Here is a 24,550-nt window from a genome sequence, read left to right on the forward strand (position 1 = left end):
GGGTTGCCATGCCGCCCATGCCCCATTCCCCCAGGGAGCTCCCCCTTGACTGAGAGGAGTCCCTGTGTGGTGCCAATATCACCACCTCCTCCTCCTCAAGCCCACTTGCTACACACCACATAACACAACGCAGTCAGTACAGGTATTACTGCAGTGCAAGGAAGTACATGCATGGTACACGTACTGCTGTGTAAGGCAGTACATACATGAACCAAATACTGCAGAGCAATGCAGTATAAGTATCACTAAAGTGCTGAAGAGCACAGCAGTACATGTATGCCTCCAGTACTACAGCGCACAACTTTATGGACCAAGCCTGAGTACTGTGGGAGCGAAGTTAGTACATGAACAGCTTCAGTACTAAAGTGCACAACATTTGATGCAGGATTCCAGTACTGCAGTGCAAGGTAAAACTTGAGTGACTGCAATACTAGAGTGCAGGACACACATGCTGGGCTCTAGTACTGCAGAGCAAGGTAACGTAATTCTTGTACTGCACCGCAAGACAGTACAAGTACATCTCCAGTGCTGCAGTGCAACACAGGACATTAGTCCCCAGTACTACTATGCAAGGCAATACACTTTTTCATTTCACTACAGCAGTGCAAAACATTACATGACAGCAATAGCATGTAGTATTTGACAGCCATGGTACTTCATTGGTAAGACTAATGAGACATTATCAAAAGGCAGTGTGCTGAGGATGCCAGGGAATAAAGATGATTGTATTTCACTGCCACATGGTGAAATGCTTGTCAGACCACCATTACACACAGGTTGGCTCTCAAACAACTGCAATAGCATGCAGTTCATGAATGCCAATTATTTCGACATTTCTAAGTTACATGGTCTAAGGGGTGGAAGGTACAACATCTCTGAGAGACTATGAGACTGGTTCTGTAGGGTGGTGCAGTAATTATGTACTTAAGTCCTGCATTGCAAAGTAGTACTGTATACTGAAGACTGCAAAAAAGTACATATACATGATGCAGTGGTTGGTGGTTTATGCACCCATTCTGCAGTGTAATACAGTACATAAACTGGAGAACTGGATTCCAGTGCATTCCAAGAGTACTTTAATCACTGTAATACAAAGCAGAACAAGAGAATGAAATACAGCACTGAACAAGTGCATAAAGTCAGAAGAACTGCAGTGAACAAGAACACATCTTTAACAAGATACTGGAAAGCAGAACAATACAAAGACTATAGTACTGTGTTGCACAACATTACAAGTCAACTTTTACACTGCAGTCCAAGGCACTACATTCAAACTAATGTACTGCTGTGTAATTCAGTACTTATTAACTAAAGTACTGCTGAATAGGACAATAGATATAATAAATTGAAATACTGATTTTAAAAAATCTGCACTTCAACCTATGACTTCCTCCACTGTGTCACCAACATTGGTCATGAGGGATTTTCTCTTTATGAAATAATTGTCTAAGAATTCCCCATTACCCTTGAACTGTATTTCAACTTGTTTGAAACTGATCTTGACCTCTGCTGTGAACATGAAAACTGGCACTTTTTTCTGATTATTCTTGTCCAATGAAGCAATTTGAGGGAAAACACCACATTTAGTTATTCTATCAAATACTTGCAAGGGTAACATTTAATAACAAATACTATAGCTTCTTATCAAACCCTACCTCTCTATTCACTTCAATTATCATCTTATCAATTGTTGGACAAGTATGAATATAACATTTTATTCAGAAAACACAAAATATAAACCTGTGTACACATATACAAACATACATTCAAACACACAAACACATACAAGGAAGATCCATCAAATTACAGACCGGTCTCCCTGACAAGCACAGTAGCAAAAATTTGCGAAAGGGTCATCAAAAAACTAGACTGAATACAAATCAATTTGGATTCAGACAAGGAAGATCATGTACAACAAACTTGATCTGCTTTTACTCAAGATTAATAGACATAATACAAGAGAGAGATTGTTGGGCAGACTGTGCCTTTCTGGACCTACAAAAGGCATTTGATAAGGTACCACACAATAAACTAGTAAGGAAGATAGAATCAATAGGTGGCATCAGAGGAAAATTATTGGAATGGATGAAAGACTTCCTGACTGGGAGGAAAATGAGAGTAGTAGAGACAAATTCTCAAATTGGGAAGAAATGATAAGTGGTGTCCTGCAGGGATTAGTACTGGCCCCAATCATGTTTGCTATATACATAAATGACATGGACGAAGGAGTAGAGTGTTATATGAATTTCTTTGCAGACGTCACAAAAATACTAAAGAAAATAAAAACAGAGGAGGATTGCAACTCATTACAACAAGACTTGGACAAGATCTGGAAATGGACTCAAAAGTGGGAAGTGAAATTCAATATCAATAAATGTAGTATAATGGAATTTGGAAAAAGTAAAAACAGAATATCAAGATTATAAAATTGGTGAAGAAGAGGTCAAAAAAGTAAACTTGGAAAAAGACCTTGGAGTGATGATCAGCAGACATGACACCAGATAAGCATATCAATAAAATAGTCGGAGAAACCTATAATTTATTGAGGTCAATTAAAGTGGCATTTGCCTATTTGGACGAGGAAATGATAAAAACAAACAAAAATTAACTACACTAATAAGACCATAACTCGAGTATGCAGCAAAACTATGGACACCCAGTACCAAAAAGAATATAAAGAAGTTAGAAAGAATACAAAGAGCAACAACAAAACAGGCACCAACTCTTTCCAAAATGACATATGAACAAAGACTGTCCAAATTAGAATTACCAACTCTGGAAACAAAAAAGGGAAAGAGAAGACTTACTATCTCTAGAATTATGAAGGGAATGGAAATCTTAGATAAAAATGACTTATTGAAATGGGACAATGAAAAAACAAGAGGACACGAAAAGAAACTAAAAAAAGATAATTACAGAAGAGATCTGAAAAAAATAGCTTCCCACACAGAGTGATAGATACTTGGAACAAATTAGACAAAGAAACAGTGTGTGCAAACAATATTCAAGATTTTAAGAAAAAAACTTGATGCTGAGAGATACAAAGACAGGTCACCATGAGCATAGCTCCCTTCCCATATAATACAACTAGGTAAATACACAAAATAGTATCTGGTCTCCAGAAAAAGTAAAAGACAAGAATGAAAGTCATTACAGGAAGATCTATACAAGATATGAATGGAGCCAGGAATGGAAATGATCAAAAGTAAAATTAAACTATTACAAGAGCAAAGGAACACAAGAACCTAGTATATTGATTGTGGATACTTCTTCACCAAAAATATGCACAAAGTGGATTACAGAAGACTATTTTAAATTGATGATCAACATAACAGTAACATTTAACTTCATGAACAAGGATATGGTGAAAAAATTAATGAAAAACCTGATTCATCCTAGTGTTCTACATGGTCACACACACATACATAAACACATGCACACACATAAGGACTGCAAAATATTAAAGGAAGTCCTTTACTTATCAATGGACTCAGAAGTGGAATATGAATTCTAATACAAAGGAATTAAAAATATTAGAATAAGGCCAAAGTAAAAATACTAAGAAAAGAATACAAAATGTAAAATGAATTTATAGCATATAGCAAAAGCAAAGGAGACTTTGGGATCAATCAGGGATGATGTATTGCCAGGAAGTCATTAAAGAAAATAAAAGGAGAGAACTATAATTTGCTGAAAGTGCCATTTCACTACATGGAAGAGGACATGCTGAAGAAAATCAATGAAAGCCTGATTCATCCAAGGCTAGAATATGCAGTAGTGTAGTTGTCACCACAGCTAGTGGAAAAAAAATAAAATAATAAATAAATAAATAAATAAATAAATAAATCATATATATGTATATATATATATATATATATATATATATATATAGATATATAGATATAGATATATAGATAGAGAGAGAGAGAGAGAGAGAGAGAGAGAGAGAGAGAGAGAGAGTGCAAAAAAATTGATCCCAAATCTTAGAAAGGTACATGAAAAATAGTCAGAAAGTATTCCCTAGTATAGGATGAAAGATCAACAAGGGGTCATAGTAAAAAAAAAAAATAATAATAGTTTGAAAGATGTTAGGAAGTATAGCAATCCATAGAGAAGTGTATATCTATGGAACAAGTTGGGTGAAAATATAATCCTTGCTGACCCCATAAATGAATTTAAAGAAAAGTTTGATGAGAAGTGAAGAGATGAGACCCCATGAATATAGCTCCAACCCTATATACCAGTGGTTCTTAACCTTTTTTGGCAGCGACCCAAATTTTTGCACAAATCAAGCATCGCGACCCAAGCCTACATAGATATACATTGAAATTTCAAAACACTTCAAATATATTTTCTGCTTTGGAGTTTCTATTTAATCATGGTCTGCTTAGAATCCTAAAACTAGGCATCATGTATTTTAATTATTACAGTATATAATTATAATATATTTGTAGTGGGAAAATAATTATTTTCTGCAAACCCTTAGCGACCCAATAAAATGGCTTGGCGACCCAGGGGTTAAGAACCACTGCTATATACCATTAGGTAAACTAATAAACACACACATACATACACACGTCGGTCGAAGTGACAGCGAAGCTTGGAACTCCAGGAAAAGTTCAAGTTTCATCGATCTCAATGAGGGAGTACCTTTGTTGTATTAATAGGGAAGGGGAAAGCTCATGGTGTAGAGGGAAGGTGAAGAAAAAGGAGAAAGAGAAGGATTACTGAGGAAAATGGAAGGAAATGAGGAAAGGGACGAACAGGCCCCGGACGTTTGAAGGGGTGTAAACAAAAGGGGTGCAGAACACACAGACGGGGAAGAACAAGGAAGCAGAAGTGTCAAAAGCAGATATATAGATAATAGCAGATCAATGGAAAGAGATGATAACTGCTTTTATGGATTTGAGGGTGGAGGTGACAACCTCCCCCGACTAGTAAATCTAAAAGAGAAATTTAAAAAAATGAAAGAAGCATGGGAGGTTAGGTTTGACCAATTGACATTAGTTACCCAAAGAGTTGATAAACTGGAATAACTAAAGAAGGAGAATCAAAACCAAACTAAAGAAATAGAAAAATTAAAAAGACAATTACAAGAGGTAAAAGATGAGAATGAGGATTTAAAGAATAATAATAAAGAGAATAAAGAGACCATAGCAAATGAAGCACAGGGTTGGAGAAAAGTTCAAGAGAACAACAAAATTATATTTAGAGATATCAAAGTGATGAGAGATAAGGAGAATACAGTAAGAGACTTATTGGACAAAAAGAAATGTATAATTATATTAGGGATGGAAGAGAAGTATAATCCAAATAGGACCACGAGAGTAAAAGAGAAGGAAAAGGTAAACAAGATATTAGAAGTAGTTCAAGAGGATGGACAAAAAACAGGGAAAGATATTTAAGAAATATATAGAATAGGGAAATACAATACAGATAAGACCAGACCAATTAAGATCAAATTTAGGTCACAAATGACAGCAGAGAATATCTTAGCAAAAACAGGGAAACTGGCAGTGATCAATATAAACAGGTATGGATAAAAAGAGAAATCAATAAAGAGGAAAGAGGATGAGAGAAAAAAAAGACTAGAAGCTAAGAAAAAGATCAATTCTATTGGAGCGTAGTAGATACGAAAGTGAGGAAATAGTTCATAGCAGCGAAAAATGGAAATTAAACAGAAAACATGATGGAAGTAGCAGAAAATTAAAAGTGTCTTACACAAACATAGATGGCTTAATAACAGGCTTGAACAAACTGAATGATTACCTGAAGGAAAAAGAACCGGACATAATGGGAATTGTAGAGACAAAATTGAAAGGTCCATTACCACCCAACAGTGTAGTACATGGTGCATATAATTACTGGATTAGAAACAGAGAGGTAAAACAAGGGGGTGGAGTTATGTTCCTGACTAAGAAGGATATAAATGTGAGGAATGTCATATATGGAAAGAATAGAGATGATTACGATGGAAGTGGAGGACAGGGATGGGAAGAGCAGGAAGTTTGTAGTAAATTATGTGCCTCCTAAATTGGTTTTGTCGGAAGAGAGAGAACACAAAAATATGTTAGAAGACACAAAGATAACACTAAATATGATATTGGAAGATAAATGAAGAATAGTTATAATGGGTAACTTTAATTGTAAAGAAATCTGCTGTGAAGAGATGACAGTGAAGGGTGGAGACGACCTATGGGGAAATGTACTACTTGATATGATTATAGAACATACAATGACGCAATGGATACAAGAGAATACTAGGTATAGAAATGAGAAAGAACCATCGAGACTGGACCTAATAATCACATCAGAACCCGAAATAGTGGATATGATTGAATATAAGACGCCAATAAGTAAAAGTGACCACATATTGGTTGAACTAGAACTAAATGAGGAAAAATACATGGAAAAAAATGAACATAGAAAGGGAAGATTGATGTATGGAAAAACAAATTTTGATAAAATAAGAGAATTCTTTAAAAAAGCAGACTGGGAAAGAATACACAAGGAGGAAACAACAGTAGAAGAGAAATGGAATATTTTGATAAAATTTTTATAAAGGAGTGGAAAAGTATGTTCCAAGACAAAAACAAGAAAAAGGATATGTAAAGTGTTGGTAAAACAAAAGATGTAGGGTGTTAAAAGACAAGAGGGATAAAGCTTGGATAAAATGGAAAAAATATAAAAGACCTGAAAATGGAAAACATATACTAGTTATAGAAATCAATATGTACAAGTGTGCAGAGGAGAAAAGAGAAAATATGAAAAAGAGGTCATAGAAAAATGTAAAGATCAACCAAAACTATTTTACAGATTTGTAAACAAACTGAAAAACAAACAAGAATTAGAGAAACTACAACAAGGAGTTGAATACACAGAGAAAATAGAAATGGCAGAAATTATGAATAAGCATTTTAAATCTGTTACAACTTAGAGATATCGAGTGGGAGGAGAAAGTCCCCCCTATGAAAGAGATAGAGGTAACAAGGAATGAAATAATGAATCACTTAAGTAATCTCGATGTCAGAAAATTGCATGGACCAGGTGAAATGGCAAACTGGATTTTGAGAGAATGCAGGAATGAGCTAACAGACAAAATACATAGTCTAATAAGCAGTTTATTGAAAGAAGGAAAAGTTCCAGAAGATTGGAAAAGAGCAAATATAGTACCAATATATAAAGGGGGGAACAAGGAAGACCCTACTAACTATAGACCAATCTCTCTTACAAGTACAATAGCTAAAATTTGTGAAAGAATTATCAAAAGTAGATGGGTAAGGCATTTGGAAAAAAACAAAGTACTAAATCCAAAGTAATTTGGATTTAGACAAGGACGGTCATGCATCACAAACTTAACGTGTTTCTATTCAAGGCGAATAGATGTAATACAAGAAAGAGATGGATGGGCTGACTGTGCATTTCTAGACCTGAAAAAAGCTTTTGATAAGGTGCCACATAAGAAATTGCTAAAGAAATTAGAAACTGCAGGAGGAATACAGGGCAAACTGCTGAAGTGGATGGAAGATTTCTTGCATGAAAGAAAAATGAGAGTGGTGATAAGAGACAAACACTACAATTGGGATAAAGTGATTAGTGGAGCTCCACAAGAAACAGTTCTGGCCCCAATAATGTTTGCTATATACATTAATGATATGGATAAAGGAATTGAAAGTTATATGAGCTTCTTTGCAGACGATGCAAAATTGTTGAAAAAAGTGAACACTGTAGAAGATAGTGAGTCACTACAGAGTGATTTCAATAAAGTATGGGAATGAAGTAGGAAGTGGGAGATGGAATTCAATATTAAGAAGTGTAGTATAATGGAATTTGGAAGAAGCAAAAAAAGAATAGTGGGATCATATATATTGCCAGAGGGAGAAATAAAGTAGAAAATGAGAAGGACCTGGGAGTCATTATTATGAATGTCTCCTGAGAAACATGTAAACAAAATTTTTGGAGAAACTTATCATTTAATAAGAACAATCAAAGTGGCATTTACATACCTGGACGAAGAAATGGTGAAGAAAATACTAGTCACTTTGATAAGACCAAGATTGGAGTATGCAGTGACAATGTGATCACCAAGTACAAAAAAATGTATAACAAAACTTGAAAGAATACAAAGAGCAATTATGAAATTGGCACCAACACTCTCAGATCTATCATATAAGGAGAGACTAGCAAAACTTGAGCTACAGACATTAGGGCATAGAAGAGGGGGATTTGATAACTATTTATAGAATTATGAAAGGAATAGAAACTATTGATGGAGAGGATCTAATAAAATGGGATAGTAGAGATACAAGAGGACACAGAAAGAAAATCAAGAAAGACAGTTATAGAAGAGACCTAAAAAAGAACAGCTTTCCCCACAGGGTAACAGATGTTTGGAACAAGTTGGATGAGAATGTGGTGTGTGCAAAAATGATACACGAATTTAAAAACAGTCTAGATAAAACGAGATATGAAGACGGAACACCAGGAGCATAGCTCCCCTTCCCATAAAATACAACTAGGTAAATAAACACACACACACACACACGCACACACACAATCTCTGTATAAATATATATATATATATATATGGAGAACAGCAAAATAAAGTGACAAATGCAATTTTTCTACAACTTTCTAAAATCAATCTTCACAGAAAAAACAGCCAAAACATTTCTGCATGCTAAAGCCAAGTAAAGAAATTAAGCCTATTAGTATTTGGTTAAAACACGAACTAATCAAGCATGAGTTAACTAATCAAAAGCTGTAAAATCATGCAAAATTAAAATAAAATCACTTCGGATTCTCACATAATCTAAAGTGACCTAAAGCAACATAAAAAATACAAGAACATAGGACTGCAATAACAACAGTCAGCATCAGGAGCTTCCAAGAACAAGGAAGATTTTTCATAGTCAACTTGAGTTCACCAGATAAAACTGTCCATCAAACTACAACTACTTCCATTGTGAGCAATCATGTCTTTGTTTACCCATAAGAAAAGATCAACTGCATGGAACCAACAATGGGTACATGCAAATGGTGGTCCTGAGACAGATGTCAGAGAGAATCCTCTCCCTGCCACCCATTTTCAAAACCTATCCATACCCTCACCTCCATCTTGGAGCTAGGACTTTGAACTGAGATAAAGGTCTCTATCCTACTTCAAATGCACTTTCTCCAGCTTTCAAAATAAGGTGATCGGACAACCAACAACTGCTCCCCTCTTCCTACCACTATAAGCCAGTGACAAAACTCCACACCAATACAACACAGCCAAGAATCCAATTTTTTTTTCTAGACCTATGGGAGGGTATGGGTACCATTGCTGGCCATTATGGGGTTGTGAGTTTCAAGCTGGTGAAATTCAAGGCAAATAATTATCACTATTATCTACTACATCTACTATCAACCAATGATATATACCTGTTTAATATCTGACAGCAAAACTATGCATGTTTCTCAGCCTCCCTTCTCATAATGTGCATGTTTTTCTTAATTGACAAGAAATAATACATCTACCTTTTCCTTTATGGCTACCTCCCTTGTAAGGGGGAAAAAGCCTTGGTATATATATGTATGTATGATCCAAGAAAAAGGATTTGGGAGATAGGGTTGATGAAAGAATATTAGGATGGTTTGGACACATGGAAAGAATGAGTGAAGAAAGACTAGTAAAAGAGGTATGGAAGGCAGATGTGGAGGGAGTGAACATGAGGGGACATCCTAGGATGAGGTGGATGGATGGGGTGAAGGGGGCTTTGGGGAAGAGGGGAATGTCTGTTGAGGAAGGAAGGGAGAGGACGGAAGACAGAGGTGAGTGGAGAATGGTTGTATGTGGATGATGTTGTGACTGCATGAGGAGGAATGGGCGGGGGGGTGGGGGGTGGGGTAGTATGTGTGAGTAAATTTTGACGCAGCCCGAAGGGATTTCTCCCCGTCCTCGCCCTATATGCAAAGGGGGACGGAGAGGGGGGGTCGCCGATTTAATGAAGCGGCCTTGCTGTGGATGTACTGTGTCTTGCGACACTGCTTCTGACCCAGGGCGGTGGGCAGGGTGCAGGGATGACCCGTCATCCAGGAGGTGCTCAGATGAGAGGAAGGGTGGGAGGGGTGTGGAGTGTATTTAGGGATGAAATGGGTGGGAGTGTTTTTATGCCTTTCCCTTTTTGGCTACCTCCCTTGGAAGGGGGAAAAAGCCTTGGTATATGTATGTATGTATGTATGATCCAAGAATGATGTAGTTACAAGTACTCATAACAGATACAGTGCTAGAACAGTTATATGTGGCAAGCATATGAGAGGAAGGGTGGGAGGGGTGTGGAGTGTATTTAGGGATGAAATGGGTGGGAGTGTTTTATGCCTTTCCCTTTTTGGCTACCTCCCTTGGAAGGGGGAAAAAGCCTTGGTATATGTATGTATGTATGTGTATATAGGTTCCTATTACTATGATAACATAGCTCAAAGACATCACTGCCACACCACCTCCACCAACTGCTCTATTGCGGGTGTGATGTGTTTGTGGTGGCTGCGGCAAGTGTTTGTGTGCCTCTCATGTCGAGGTGGTCCTTGACTTTGAGGACTTTTGTTTCATGGTGTAAATGGTCTGTAGGTGTTGTATTTGTGCAGCCTGTAATTGTTTTTAGGGCTTTGTTTTGTATGATTTGAAGGGTGTTGTGGTGTGTCTCACTGAGATTAGGAGCCCATGCAGGACTCGCATAATTCATCACTGAGCGTATGCATTGTCTGTATATTGTTGTATTAGTTTCTTTGTTTTGTCCAAATGTTGTTCCAGCGATTGACTTAAGTGTGTTAAGTCTAGGTGTGCATTTGTTTTTTATGTTTGTGATGTGTTGTTTGAAAGACATGGATGTATCGTATGTTACACCAAGAATTTTCGGTGGGTTTGTGTGTGGTATTAGTGTTGTTGATGTAGAGATGAGGTATGTATTTGTGTTCTTTTGTCCAGTTGATGAGAAGAGTTACATAGCAGAACATCCACACACACCAAGAAACATTAAAACAACACCCAAAGACCTGTATCACACACAGACACTCTCTTCTCATCCTCCACAACCACCAAATACCAGCCTCCGGAAACATATTCATAATCATATCACTCACCGCTCCATTAACACACTGAAAGACAACACACTGCTGCATGCCAGACCCCCTGATATCCACCCTTCTGAATCCTCTCTCCCACGAATGGACAGAGTCCACCTGGCCAGACTGCGGTGCAGCCACCACCCAGCACTTCTAAGCTACCAGAAGAGGATGGATGACCGCATTGTGAACAGCTGCCCAGGATGTAACACTTCACTCCATACCATACAACACATAATGGAAGACTGCATTATACACAATCATGCACGCAAACAACACAACATACACTCTATAAAGGATTTGTGGGAAAACCCAGTTTCGACTGTGGCATTCCTTGGGGAGACAGGACTGCTCGGACAGACAGTCTAGGGAACGACAACAACAACAACTGCTCTATTGCTGTTAATAATATTTGACATCAGGCACATGGGCACTACTATGTAAACACAATTATATATCTCTCATTTCAGTCCAACCACTGTGCCCCTTATCTGTACCAACAACTGTACATTATGACTGATCTCTAACTTTGAAGGAAAAAGAAAAAAAAAAAAAAAAAAAATCCCTTCCTGAATTCAACCATGACCATAAAATAAAGTTTAAGGCTATCATTACAATTTTCTTAACCATTATTTTGTACAGCAAGCCCACTACATACACAAAAATGCACTGCAGAGTTGGATGGTGTGAACATGAGGGGACAACCAAGGTTGAGATGGATGGATAGGGTAAAAGGGCCACTGAGCAAAGGGGGATGTCTGTGTATGGATGATACTGTGATGCATGGAAGGGAATGGGTGGGGGATGGGGGGGGGCTAGGGAGTGGTTGTGTGTGAATGATATTTTGACACAGCCTGAAGGGATTTCTCCCCATCTTCAATGTTACTGCATGAGGGAATGGAGAAGAGGGGCTGTCAATTAAATGAATCAGCCTTGCTCTGGATGTGCTGTGTTTTGCTGCATTGCTTCTAACCCAGGGTGATGGGCAAGATGCAGGGATGACCTGTCATCCAGAAGGAGCCAAGATGAGAGGGAGGGTGTGAGGAGTGGTAGAGGTGGAATGAGTGGGAATGAAATGGGTGGGAGTGGAATTATGCCTTTTGACTTTGGCTACCTCCTTTGTGAGGGGGATAAAGCCCTTGGTATATGTATGCATGTAGGTATGTACAATCTTTTCAAATTACAGTCTATCAGTTTTGAAATGCTATCTGTTTATTTTTTTGTGACATGATGCACTGAACAGATGCCATCAAATGCTATCTATGTATCTGTATACACTTTACAAGAGAGGTAGCCAGGTCAAAAAGCAGGTACCCACTCCCACCCATTCCACTTCTATCCACCACCCATTCCTCCCTCTCATCTTAGCTCACTGTGGATGAAGGGTCATCCCTGTCTCCTACCCACTGCCCTGGGTCAGAAGCAATGCAGCAAGACACAGCATATCCACAGCAAGGCTGTTTCACTTACCTGGTGACCCCCCTCCCTCTCTGTCCCCTCATGCAGAAAGTACAGATGGGGAGAAATCCCTTTAGGCTGCATCAAAATATCATTCACACATAACCACTCCTTGCCCCCCTCCCAATCCCCTGCCCATTCCCTTCCTAGAATCACAGCATCACCTATACAGAGCAATTCTACATTCATCCCTCTCTCTTGCCTTCTCCCTTCCTTGCTCAACAGACATTCTTTTCTTGCTCTAAACCCTTTTCACCCCACCCATCTATCTCATCCTTAGTCGTCCCCTCAAGTTCACTCCCTCTACTTCTACCTTCCACACCTCTTTTACTAATTTTTCTTCACTTGTTCTTTCTGCATGTCCAAACCATCCCAATACTCTTTCATCAACCCCGTGTTTGAGATGAAGTGTGTGAGAAGTATGCTTGGGGTTACCAGGTTGGACAGAGTGAGAAATGAGGAGGTGAGGAGAAGAGTAGGGGGTGGAAAAGGAGATGGCAGATCGGGCTGATCAAATGCTTAAGGATTCTATTATTCTGAGAGGCACACCACAGCCTGAATGTGGTCTCAGCTGATCTACACCAAATTCACACTGGAGTTTTCCCCCTTTCAGCTCTATAAAATCACTTAGTATTTGCAATAAAAAAAATCTATATTGTGCTTTGGTAGTACACATATATATGTACCAAAAAGCCTTACCATCTACAAAGTGGGTGGTTAAGTCAAAACACAAGCTCACCCTACACCCATCCCACACCTAATCCAAAAACCCATTTGTTGTTCCATCTTAGATCCTCATGAATGAAGGGTCATCCCTGACACCAACCATATTGCTCAGGTCAGAGACAAGATGAAGCAAGACAAAACATCTCCACAGCAAGAACCAACAGCTGAAGCTGCCTTACCTTCACTGCTCCATTATATGGCAACCCCTGACCCCCAAAGCTCACCCACTCATAAAATTTGGAGCAAAATAATCTTTTTATCGATTTACAACCACTCTCCATTCCCACCTACCTTTTTCCCTCTCTTTCCCTTACTTGACTAGACATTCCTCTTGCATCTAATGCCTCCTCCTCTTCATCCATCCACCTCATTCTTGGTCATCCGCTAAAGTCCACTTCATCAACTTCTACTTCCCAATCTTTTTGCTAGTATTTCTTCACCCATTCTTCCCATTTACCCAAACCATCTCAGTATTATTTGATAAACTCTTGTCTATCAGCTCTTTTCATCTTGATTTTCTGTTTTATCTCCACATTCCACTGTGTCTATTCTTGCAACCCCTCAACATACTTCCTAAACTTTTTTTTTCAAACATGTTTCAGCTCGTTTTAAATGTCCTTCATGTTCTAAGTTGCTGTTCCAAAGAACACTGTGTGCTCAATCACTCTCATATTCAGTCTTCCCTTTGCATTCATCCCAGTACCTATTTCTCATTACATTTTTCACTCAACCCTGACATTTACTTGTTTTTCTTACTCCATTTAGAGATGCATCCCCAAACTATTGGCAGTTGGTCTCCAGACTAGGCTCAAGACCTCTATCAACTTCAACTATATTTTTCATACATTTTCACATATGGAGAACTGGCAACCAGTGACTCCTCACCTCGATCTACCATTTTCAGCTAATGAGATAAAAATAGTCCCAATAAAAACCAATATAACACACACCAGCCCAAAGTTTCTTCAGAGCAAGATTTATGGGAGGGCCTAAGGACCACTGCCAGCCATTGTGGGGCAACAATTAATTTTCATTATCAGTGAACATCAGTACAACTTTCCTATGGCTCTCTTTTCTACAGAGAGCAACAGTTAAATCTAGAAATACAGCATTTCAATCCAGCCAGCCTATGGCAGCTGTACATGAATCCACATGACACTTTCCTAAGCCAAACTAATACAAACATCACAGGACTATTCAGTCTTGTGATATGAAGCTCCTGATGCAAATGAAAGAAAAAATATATATATACATATATCCTACATATAAAAAGCTTAAAGATATAGGCTGTGGTATATGAGAACACTTACCAGAATTATCTTCCATCTCTGGCTGAAGGAAGCGAAATTCATGGTCTATTGCATCTACTGTTTCACCATCAACATCATCATCAACTATGTTCTGTAAATGAATAATTACAAAAATAATTCATTATGTCAATGTTAACAATCAATGATATTATCAGCTAGGGTCAATCAAACAGTGCTGAGATATCCTGGGCATATGAAAAGAATGGGTGAAGCAGTGGAGATTAAGCCAGCTCTAGGTGTCCAACATTTCTGTGGAAGTGCTATGTCTTGTTGCATTGCCTTCAACCCAAGCAGTGCAGCAGGTGACAGGGATGAGTTTTAACCCATGAGGTGCTGAGATAGAGGGTGCATTCAATGAATTTTCATGTGTTTGCACTGGGTGTGTGCTTTGATTAGGCCATCCCACTTATACATACATACATATACCAAAGGCTTTTTTCACCCTTATAAGGGAGGTAGCCAAAAATCAAGCTTTAAAACCACTCCAACCCATTCCATCCCTACCACACTCCACTCCCCTACACCATCTTCTCTCCCTCTTATCTTGGCACCTCCTGGCACATACATATATATACCAAAGGCTCTTTGCCCCTTACAAGGGAGGTAGCCAAAAAAACAAAGGCAAATCCACTCCCACCCATTCCATCCCCACATACTCCTTAGCCAACTTATGAAGGGGACAGCTGCCTTGTGTAGGTGTATATAATTCAGTTTGTGACACTCAATGTCCTAAGAGCACTAGTACAGTATCTATTTTTTTATGTGATGTTATATAAAGTTTGATTTGCAAGCCATTTCTGTATCAATGCAGAAACAAAAAAATTCTTGGTATTACACAAACTGATAACCAACCATATATTTTGTACATTAAATATTTGAATGCATCACTATTTATTATTACTTAAGGAGTTTAATCTACCATGTAAAATAACTAGCCTAACTATATTAGTAATATTCTTCAATCAAAAAGTTCTTGTTCCCTTTTCTGGAAACATTCAAGGCACTACCTACATTGTCAATTGCAAACATTTCATGACATCCTTCATAATAATAGCACAAAACCCTATATCATGATAGCAAATGCTCAAGTTCATATGCAGTATGATTTTCTCAAGTTTCATCTCTTAAAAAATCATGTTACACAGTGCTATCCATGCAACATGAGCATGAAACCAGCAAATTAGAAAAAAAATATTGACCCTGGATACATACCTTTGTTACTTTCCCACTTTTCATTTTATGAACTTCATCTTCTTCATCTTCTTCCTCTTCATCGTCATCTTCCACAAGTTCCATAACTGAAATCAAACAATTAACATGACATGTCAACTTGGAATTCCTGACAAGTTTCAATTTTTCTATATTATCTCTGCAAAGAACATGTTTGTATATACACAAAATCAAAGCATAATAAGCATGATACACAGAAGCACAATTATCTTTTTTCTAGCACTCTATATGCAGTACAATTCACAGCCTCTAAAGCTCTTATAGCCCTGTGAGGTCTCTCACATTACTAATGACTGGCCCTGCAAATCCATGTTTCTATAATTTGTTTTTTCTTAGTCCCGACTTCTAAATCCAAAGGGGACATTTCTAAAAAAAAAAAAAAGGCAAAGGCATAAGAGGGTCTGGGAGTTTTCCAACCAGAACCCTACGGTTTTTTAATGTGCGTGGATGTGGTACAGATGAGAGTAAAAGGGAAGAGATAGGCAGTATGTTTGTGAGAAGAAAGATAGATGTGTTGGCACTGAGTGAAACTAAGTTGAAAGGGAGGGGTGACTTTGAGTTTGGGAGTGTAGTCGAGAGGGTGTCAGGAGTGAAAAGAGGATGAGGGACAGAAGGGGTGGCTATACTAGTAAGTGAAGAGATAGGTAAATATGAGGTGGAGTGGAAGGAGGTTTCTTCAAGGTTAACATGGATGAGGGTGAAACTGGGAAGATGTGGATTTTTGTAACTATATATGGACCTGGAAGTGAGAAGTGTGTTGAGGAAAGGGAGGCTTTTTGGATAGCTTTAAGGGGGGCCACCCCCGAAAACTCCTTGGGCTCATATCTCGCTTCTGGTTCATCCAATTGCTTTGAAATTTTAATATGTTGTTTGTTGGTATAAAGAAATGCTATTCTGTAAATTTCATGAAATTTTAATGAATGGTAGTGGCTACAAAAAAAAAACGTGTTTTTCTTTTTTTTGTTTCACAAGATTCATTTTTCACTTAATTGCTTTGAAAAAATTATCATAGAAACTTTGTTTATATATCTACATTTTGTTGGATTTGATTTTCAATTTTTTGTTTTGTCTTTGAAGGAAAAATTTTTTTAATTTTTTTTTCGAATTTTTTTTTTAGGTCTCCTGAATCCCGTTTCTTTTTGACAAATTGAAAAATCTAATTCCAACAAAAAATTCTATTTTTGTTGAAGTATAAATTGATACCTAACATAAGTTGATCAGAGTTTTTACCGATTTTGTGAAATTATTTGAAGTTCAAAAAACAACATTTCGAGATATCGGCTTCTAAAGTTTTTTTTCGGTTTTTTCCTTTTCCTGCCATGTGTATTCATCTGATTGGCATGAAATTTTCACATATGATTGTGTATATATTGTTGACTTGGAGAATGAAGAGAAAGGGGGGGTGACTGCTGTTGTGGCGTGGGTGGGAGTGGTGGCGGAGGAGGAGGTGATAAGCCGGAAGGCGATAACACGCTCTCTCCCCTTCATCTCTGCTAATTTCTTCGCTAATTTCTACTTGATCTGAAGAGTCTTGATGCCCTTTACTCTTCTTGAAGTTGGATATCCTCGATAACGTAAGCTTACGTTTGTAAGTCATCTTGCAAGACGAATATAAAAGAAATATTACAGGAACGCAGCATTGCGTTATCTGTAATGTCTCCGTATGTACTGGACGTGAGTAGCTAGGATTTACCACACGCATGTGGGGAAGAGATGCCATTTGTCGAAATTTATATAAAGAAAAAATTATTTTAATGATAGTTCTACATAGTTATAACCATTGAATGATACCTCATTTTCTAGCGCACGCGTCAAGCTATGACGCAACACCCCGGGTCATTTAAAAATGGCATCTGAGGGGGGGGAAAAAATATTTTTCAGAAAAAAACTTCACCAAGTGATAGTTTCGGGTAGGACTGACATCTTGAGCCGATAAAAGTGAAAAGTGAAATTTTAAAAATATTCGTGAAAAATTCACCGGGGTGGCCCCCCTTAAATGAGTGCATAGAGGGTTTAGGGAGAAATGTCAATATAGTGGTACTGGGAGACCTTAATGCTAGAGTAGGAAATGAACCAATAGACTGAGTGGATAGTAAGTGTGGAGTTCCAGATAAAAATCATAGTGGAGAGTTGATTGTGGAGATGTGTCTAGAGAGCTGATGATAGCAAATACAGTGTTTAGGAAGAAAGTCAAGCAAAGTACACATGGGAGAGGGTGGTGGATGGAAGGGTGGTTGATAGGGCATTAATGGACTTCATAGTGGTAACCAGGATAATAGCAGAAAGAGATTTGGATGTACATGATCTAAAGGGAGAGAGTGGGGGAATATCAGATAATTTTTTGAAAGATAAATTAAGAGAGGAGGATAGATGGAGAAAGATGAAAAGGACAGAATGTAGGGAGGTGATTAGAGGAAACTGCTCAAATGAGAAAGAAATGAAGTACAAGAAGCTGAGTGAGGAGTGGGAGGGAGTGAAGGATAGAGTAGAACTAGGAGTGGAGGAGGAATGGGGATGGTTCAAGGGAGTCACAAGGTGTGCAAAGTTGTGTGGAACAAGGAGGATGGGAGGAAATAGAAGGAAGGGTAGCGAGTGGTGGGATGAGGAAGTAAAGAAGATTGTAAAAGAGAAGAAGCAAGCATTCAGACTGGTTACAAAATAGGACGAGAGAATCATATGTGAGGTACAAAGAAAAGAGATGAGATGTAAAACATAAGATAATGGAGGCAAAGAGGAGAGCAGATGTAAAATGGGGTCAGAGTATGACAGAAAATTTTGAAAGGAATAAAAAGACATTTTGGAAAGAAATTAAGAGAGGAAGAGGAGGTGAATCAAGTAGTTAAAATAGGTAAAAGGTGCGAATGGAGAGATGTAATGGAGGAGAAAGCAGTAAGAGGAAGATGGGCAGAGTATTTTAGGGAATTGCTAAATGTGTCATCCAGGAGGTGCTAAGATAAGAGGGAGGGTGGAGGGGGGTGGAGTGTATTTAGGGATGGAATAGGTGGGAATGGTTTTATGCCTTTTTTTTGGCTACCTCCCTTGTAAGGGGGGAAAAAGCCATGGTATATGTATGTATGCTAAATGTGAAGGAGGATAAGGAAGGAAAGGTAGGTGTAGTGGGAAGCACTAAGAAAATGACTGCAATGAGTGAGGGAAATGGAAGAGAAATAAGGAAAGATGATGCAAAAGCAGTTAAAATGATGAGAGCAGGTGTCATGGGGAGTGTCTAACAAAGGGAGGTACAGTGATGGACTGGTTGGTGAGGTTGTTTAATGTTTGTTTAAAAGAGGGTAGAGTGCTGGAGGACTGCAGGCGTGCTAGTATAGTTCTGCTTTACAAGGGAAAAGGGGACAAGTGCGAGTAGAAGTTTAAGAGGGATCAGTTTATTGAGTGTAGTTGAGAAGGTTATGGGAGGGTTTTGATTGAGAGGATTAGAAGAGGAACAAAGGGAGTAATTGGTGAGGAACAGTGTGGGTTTAGGACAGGTAGGGGTTGCATAGATCAGATTTTTGTGGTAAGACGTATGTGAGAAAGCTTTAGGAAAAGGTAAGGATGTGTTTTGGGCCTTAATGGATTTAGAAAAGACTTATGACAGGGTAATCAGGAAGGCACTATGGGAGGTACTGCAGACATATGCGATAGGAGGAAAGCTGTCAAGAGCAGTCATAAGTTTTTATGAGAGTAGTAGAGCCTGTGTCAGAACCAGAAATGGAGAGAGTGGTTTGAGGTAAAGGTGGGACTTCACCAGGGATGTGTTATGTCGCCCTGGCTGTTCAATTTATACATGGATGGGGTGGTGCGAGAGGTAAATGCAAGGGTAAGTGTTGGGAATTAGATATGATTGAAGAAAATTGAGAAAAGTGGGAGATAAGCCACTTCTTGTTTGCTGATTACACTGCACTTATAGTAAGATCAGAGGAGGGATTGAGGAAATTAGTGACAGTTTAGGAAGGTGTGCAAAAGAAGGAAATTGAAGATAAATGTGGGTAAAAGTAAGTTCATAAGATGTACAAGGGACTGGAAGTGAGTATTAAGAAAAAGAGACTGGAGGAAGTGGATAGTTTTAAGATATTTGGGTGCAAATGTGGCAGGAAAGGGAAGAGTGTAGGTGGAGGTAGAATATAGATTGAAAGAAGCAAGTAAATGCCTTAGGGGATTAAAATGTGTAATAAGAAATAGACATTTAGGAATAGATGCTAAGAGGAGATTGTATGAAAGGGTGATCATGCCAACAGCACTGTATAAGGCAAAATCATGGAACATAAGAAAGAAGAGAGGAGTTTGAATGTGTTTCAGATGAGGTGCCTGAGAAGTATGATAGGGGTTACTAGGGTGGATAGAGTGAGAAATGAGGTGAGGAGGAGAACAGGGGTGGAAAGGGAGTTGGGAGATAGGGTTAATGAAAGAGTATTGGGATGGTTTGGACACAGCGGAAGAATGAGTGAAGAAAGATTAGTAAAAGAAGTGTGGAAGGCAGAGGTGGAGGGAATGAACATTAGGGGGCAACCAAGGATGAGATGGATGGATGGGGTAAAAGGGGCATTGGGAAAGAAGGGAATGTCTGTTGAGGAAGGGAGCAGATAGAAGATAGGTGTGAGTGGAGAATGGTTGTGTATGGATGATGCTGTGATGCATGGAAGGTGTGGGCAGGGGATGGAGGCATGAAGGAGTATGTTTGAATGATATTTTGACACAGTCCAAAGGGACTTCTCCCCGTCTTCTCTTTTTCTGCATAAGGGGATGGAGAGGGGAGTTGCTGATTAAATGAAGCGGCCTTGCTGTAGATGTGTTGTGTCTTGCTACACTGTTTCTGACCCAGGGCAGTGGGCAAGATATGCAGGGATGACCTATCACCCAGGAGGAGCCAAGATATGAGGGAGGGGAAGTGAATGGAAGTGGAGTATGTGGGGATGGAATGGGTGGGAGTGGATTTTATGCCTTTGTTTTTTGGCTACCATCCTTGTATATACATATACCAAAGGCTCTTTTCCCCTTACAAGGGAGGTAGCAAAAAAACAATGGCATAAAAACCACTCCCACACATTCCATCCCTATCACACTCCACTCCCCTCTACCCTCCCTCATATCTTGGCACCTCTTGGATGACAGGTCATCCCTGCATCTTGTCCACTGCCCTGGGTCAGAAGCAGTGTCGCCAGACACAGCACATCCACAGCAAGGCTGCTTCATTAAATCAGCAACCCACCTCTCCGTCCCCTCATGCAGAAAAGGAGAAGACAGGGAGAAATCCCTTCGGACTGTGTCAAATTTTTCTCACACATACTCCCTCACCCCCCACCCATTCCACCTCATGCATCACATCATCCATACACAACCATTCTCCATTCACCCCTGTCTCTGTCTTTTCCTATCCTTCCTCTCTTTCCCACAGGCCCTTTTACCCCATCCTTCCACATCTGCCTTCCACACCTTTTACTAGTCTTTCTTCACTCATTCTTTCCATGTGTCCAAACCATCCCAATACTCTTTCATTAACCCTATCTTCCTACTCCCTTTCCATCCCCATTCTACTCCTTACCCTCATTTCTCACTCTATCCACCCTAGCAACCCCTATCATACTTCTCAGACACCTCATCTCAAACATATTCAAACTCCTTCTCTCTTCCACTCTTATGTTCCATGTTTCTGCCCCATATAATGCTGTCGGCACAATCACTCCTTCATACAACCTCATCTTAGCATCCATTCCTAAATGTCTATTTCTCATTACACTTTTTAATCCACCAAGGCATTTACTTCCTTCTCTCAATCTACATTCTACCTCCATCTCCACTCTTCCCTTTCCTGCCACATTTGCACCCAAGTATCTAAAACTATCCACTTCCTCCAGTCTCTCTCCCTTAATACTCACTTCCAGTCTGCTGCCACTTTCACCCCTTGTACATCTCATCACTTTACTTTTACCCACATTTATTTTTTAGTATACCACCTTGTAAGGAGGAAAAAGCCATTGGTATATATATATGTAACTTAAGAAAGTCTTCCATTAGAGGGGAAGCCTTCTGTAAATTCTTTTTCATATGTAAGTACAATGTTCAAACATGTACATACTATGAAAGATTATTAATAGAAACATAAGGTCTTTATGTGGGTAAAATTACTCAAAAAATATCTTCATGTCATTGAAAAGACTTTCTGCCAGTGTGTGACATTTACAGATATGCATTTTGGTATATATTTATTATGCTCAGGACTTTGTATTTATAGCAATTTTCATGTCAAATCTAATTTTGCTAAGGTCGACACTTTGGAAATTCAAGTACTGATGGATGCCAATCAGCAAGAATCTGCAAGGTCAGACTACTTACCTGCTAATCCTAAACCTGAACTTCCTCATAGCAAAGCAATCCAATCACACCAAGCACAACAATACTGAATCACAAATATTTCATTAGCTAAGTATAACTAACCGTCTGGACGCATAAATTTACCATCAGGATGCAAAAAATCTAAGTTTTCTATTACTGATCTCTCTGCATCTCGAATGTGGGCTTCTATCGTGGTTGCTGGCTGCTCAAAAAAAAAAAAAAAAAAAAAAAAAATCAGTTAGGTTACAACATACCCCAACAGAACAAGGTATATACTCACTCACTTATATTATCTGAAGACAATGTAATTACCATTACAAAAATATTTCACCACACACTGAATTTTATCAACTGTCTTGGACATCTTTATATATTTATCTTGTATATATTGAACCAACATCTCTTACTTTTTTCTGCATACTCCATTTATTTGAGTCGGATGGTCTTTTTGCCGTATCTGAGCCGTTGACTGCTGGGGAACTATTATGGTTCTCTTCATTGTCATCCTGATTTATGCCTAACAAGGACCTGTTTTGAAAAACAAGGAAACAGAGTACAATCAAAATTCTATATAATATTTGCAGATAGGACTAATGATGGGTACCTGCTAGTGTTGGTGCTGCAAGATGAACAGCATAGTCTTTCCCTGCTGTCCAATTTCTAAACCCTTCACCCCCCTTGCTTCCATCGATATATGCACCCCTAATGGGTGAGCAATTGAGTTGATTGATTCTGTTTACCATCACAAACTTTCCCTATCAGGAGGTTAGGGCAATGCTCCTTACAGAGGATTTTATAGCATGGAATTTAATGAACCATGTCCTTGGTCCAACTCGCTCACAGCAGGGTTTGAACTGCCATCACCTCAACTTCCATCCCAAGCAGTGACCCTCTAACCCACTTGGCCAGCAAGCACAGTTGTATAAATATGAAAATCCTTATGAATACAAATTCAAGATCTTAAACCTTAATGTCATTCTTACTTCAACTCACCTTACTCTATTGCTACGTAGATCGATAATGGTATCTGTATAACCTATCTCTTGTAGATACCTGTTTGAAAGACACAGAATCTATTAGTTCCAGATACAACCTCAACCCTTTGTTTCAATTGGAAACAAATTAAATTAACATGTTTTTAAACAAACTGTTACTCTAAACCTAGTATATTTACAAACTAATACTACTTAATAACATGCCAAATTAGTAAAATCTTCCCTCTCCACAACTACATTGCTTCTTAAACAATTGCTTCTTTAATGTGTCACAAGCACCATTAACAATTAATTGTTGTTAATCCCTTAGTTATGAAGTCTACAGATTTCATTCTGGTTAACACCAGATTATTTTATTCACCCTATGGTTGGAGCTAATGTCAATGCATTTCAAGCTATAACTATGATTTCAGAGATTTTGTTCTGCCTGAACTGAACACTAAACATCTCTATATTGCCCTACTCTCATACTATCCAGATGACAAAGAATCTTCTCAAAGTGATTTACAAATCAAACTGTTCACCATGGCCAGTTAACTGGGGTGACATCAGCCTCCTGCAAGAGAAATCAGGGGCAACAGATTGACTGACTCACTCTCTGTTCTGGCTGACAGTCAGCTCATGATGAGGGGCTCAGACTACCAAAAGTAACTAAAAACTTACTGCCTGAGTAGCTGTCTGGACTGTTTCCACGATGCATTAGTATTTGTAGATAGTATGGCCTCTGTGTCCATTCGAACTTCTTCTCCTGACTCCTCAACTGGGGGATTCATATCCCCTTGTACCAAATCTGTTCCATATTTTAATTTGTGATATTTCGCCCTGCAAGAGAAAGCATTTACGTAATCAATACAATGGGGTCTATATTTACAAACATGAACCATTCTGGAGCATTATTTGTTAACCAAACTGTTTGTTATATGAACAACCAAAAATCACACAAAAGCACACAAAAATGGAAAATATACAAAGAAAATTGCATGTATACTTTATTTTCTATCTACCTAACTACATATGAAGAGCTTTTTCTCCCTTATACAGGAGGGAGCAAAGTCAAAAGGCAAGTACCCACTCCCACTCATTTCACCAATCTCTCTTTCCTTTCATTTGTTACTGAACTTTTTTCCATGGTGAAGTATTTGTATATGGGGCCTTCACCAAGTCTAGTATCTAATCCACACATTGCCAAGCACCCCACACATTAAAAGACCTCATGGTATAGGCAAATAAGAAACTGGAAAGTCATTTTAGTATTTCATCAACCAGAAACCAGCACTTCTATCCCCGAGGCCAATATCTTGTATAAAAAAAAAAAAAAAATAATAATAATAATAATAATAATAATAATAATAATAATAATAAAAAAGTGGATTTGTAGAGAGAGTAAAACAGATTTAT

General features: G+C 38.5%; 1 protein-coding gene across 2 annotated transcripts in view; it reads right to left on the reverse strand.

Annotated features, from left to right (window-relative positions):
* Cka (Connector of kinase to AP-1) overlaps positions 1-24,550 on the reverse strand; it is a 57,446-nt gene that overhangs the window by 28,224 nt on the left and 4,672 nt on the right. Inside the window, exons 2-7 of one of the 2 annotated variants that reach the window (XM_076186695.1) lie at positions 23,816-23,974; positions 23,151-23,210; positions 22,565-22,685; positions 22,260-22,359; positions 15,810-15,895; positions 14,598-14,688 (exon numbers count right to left, since the gene is read on the reverse strand). In XM_076186695.1, the coding sequence (XP_076042810.1) occupies positions 14,598-14,688; positions 15,810-15,895; positions 22,260-22,359; positions 22,565-22,685; positions 23,151-23,210; positions 23,816-23,974 (617 nt within the window). The remainder of the gene's footprint in view (positions 1-14,597; positions 14,689-15,809; positions 15,896-22,259; positions 22,360-22,564; positions 22,686-23,150; positions 23,211-23,815; positions 23,975-24,550) is intronic. The other variant, XM_076186694.1, reaches the window with a different exon arrangement.

Source organism: Oratosquilla oratoria, chromosome 6, assembly GCF_046742065.1.
Source record: "Oratosquilla oratoria isolate Oo_2021 chromosome 6, ASM4674206v1, whole genome shotgun sequence".
Taxonomy (NCBI): domain Eukaryota; kingdom Metazoa; phylum Arthropoda; class Malacostraca; order Stomatopoda; family Squillidae; genus Oratosquilla; species Oratosquilla oratoria.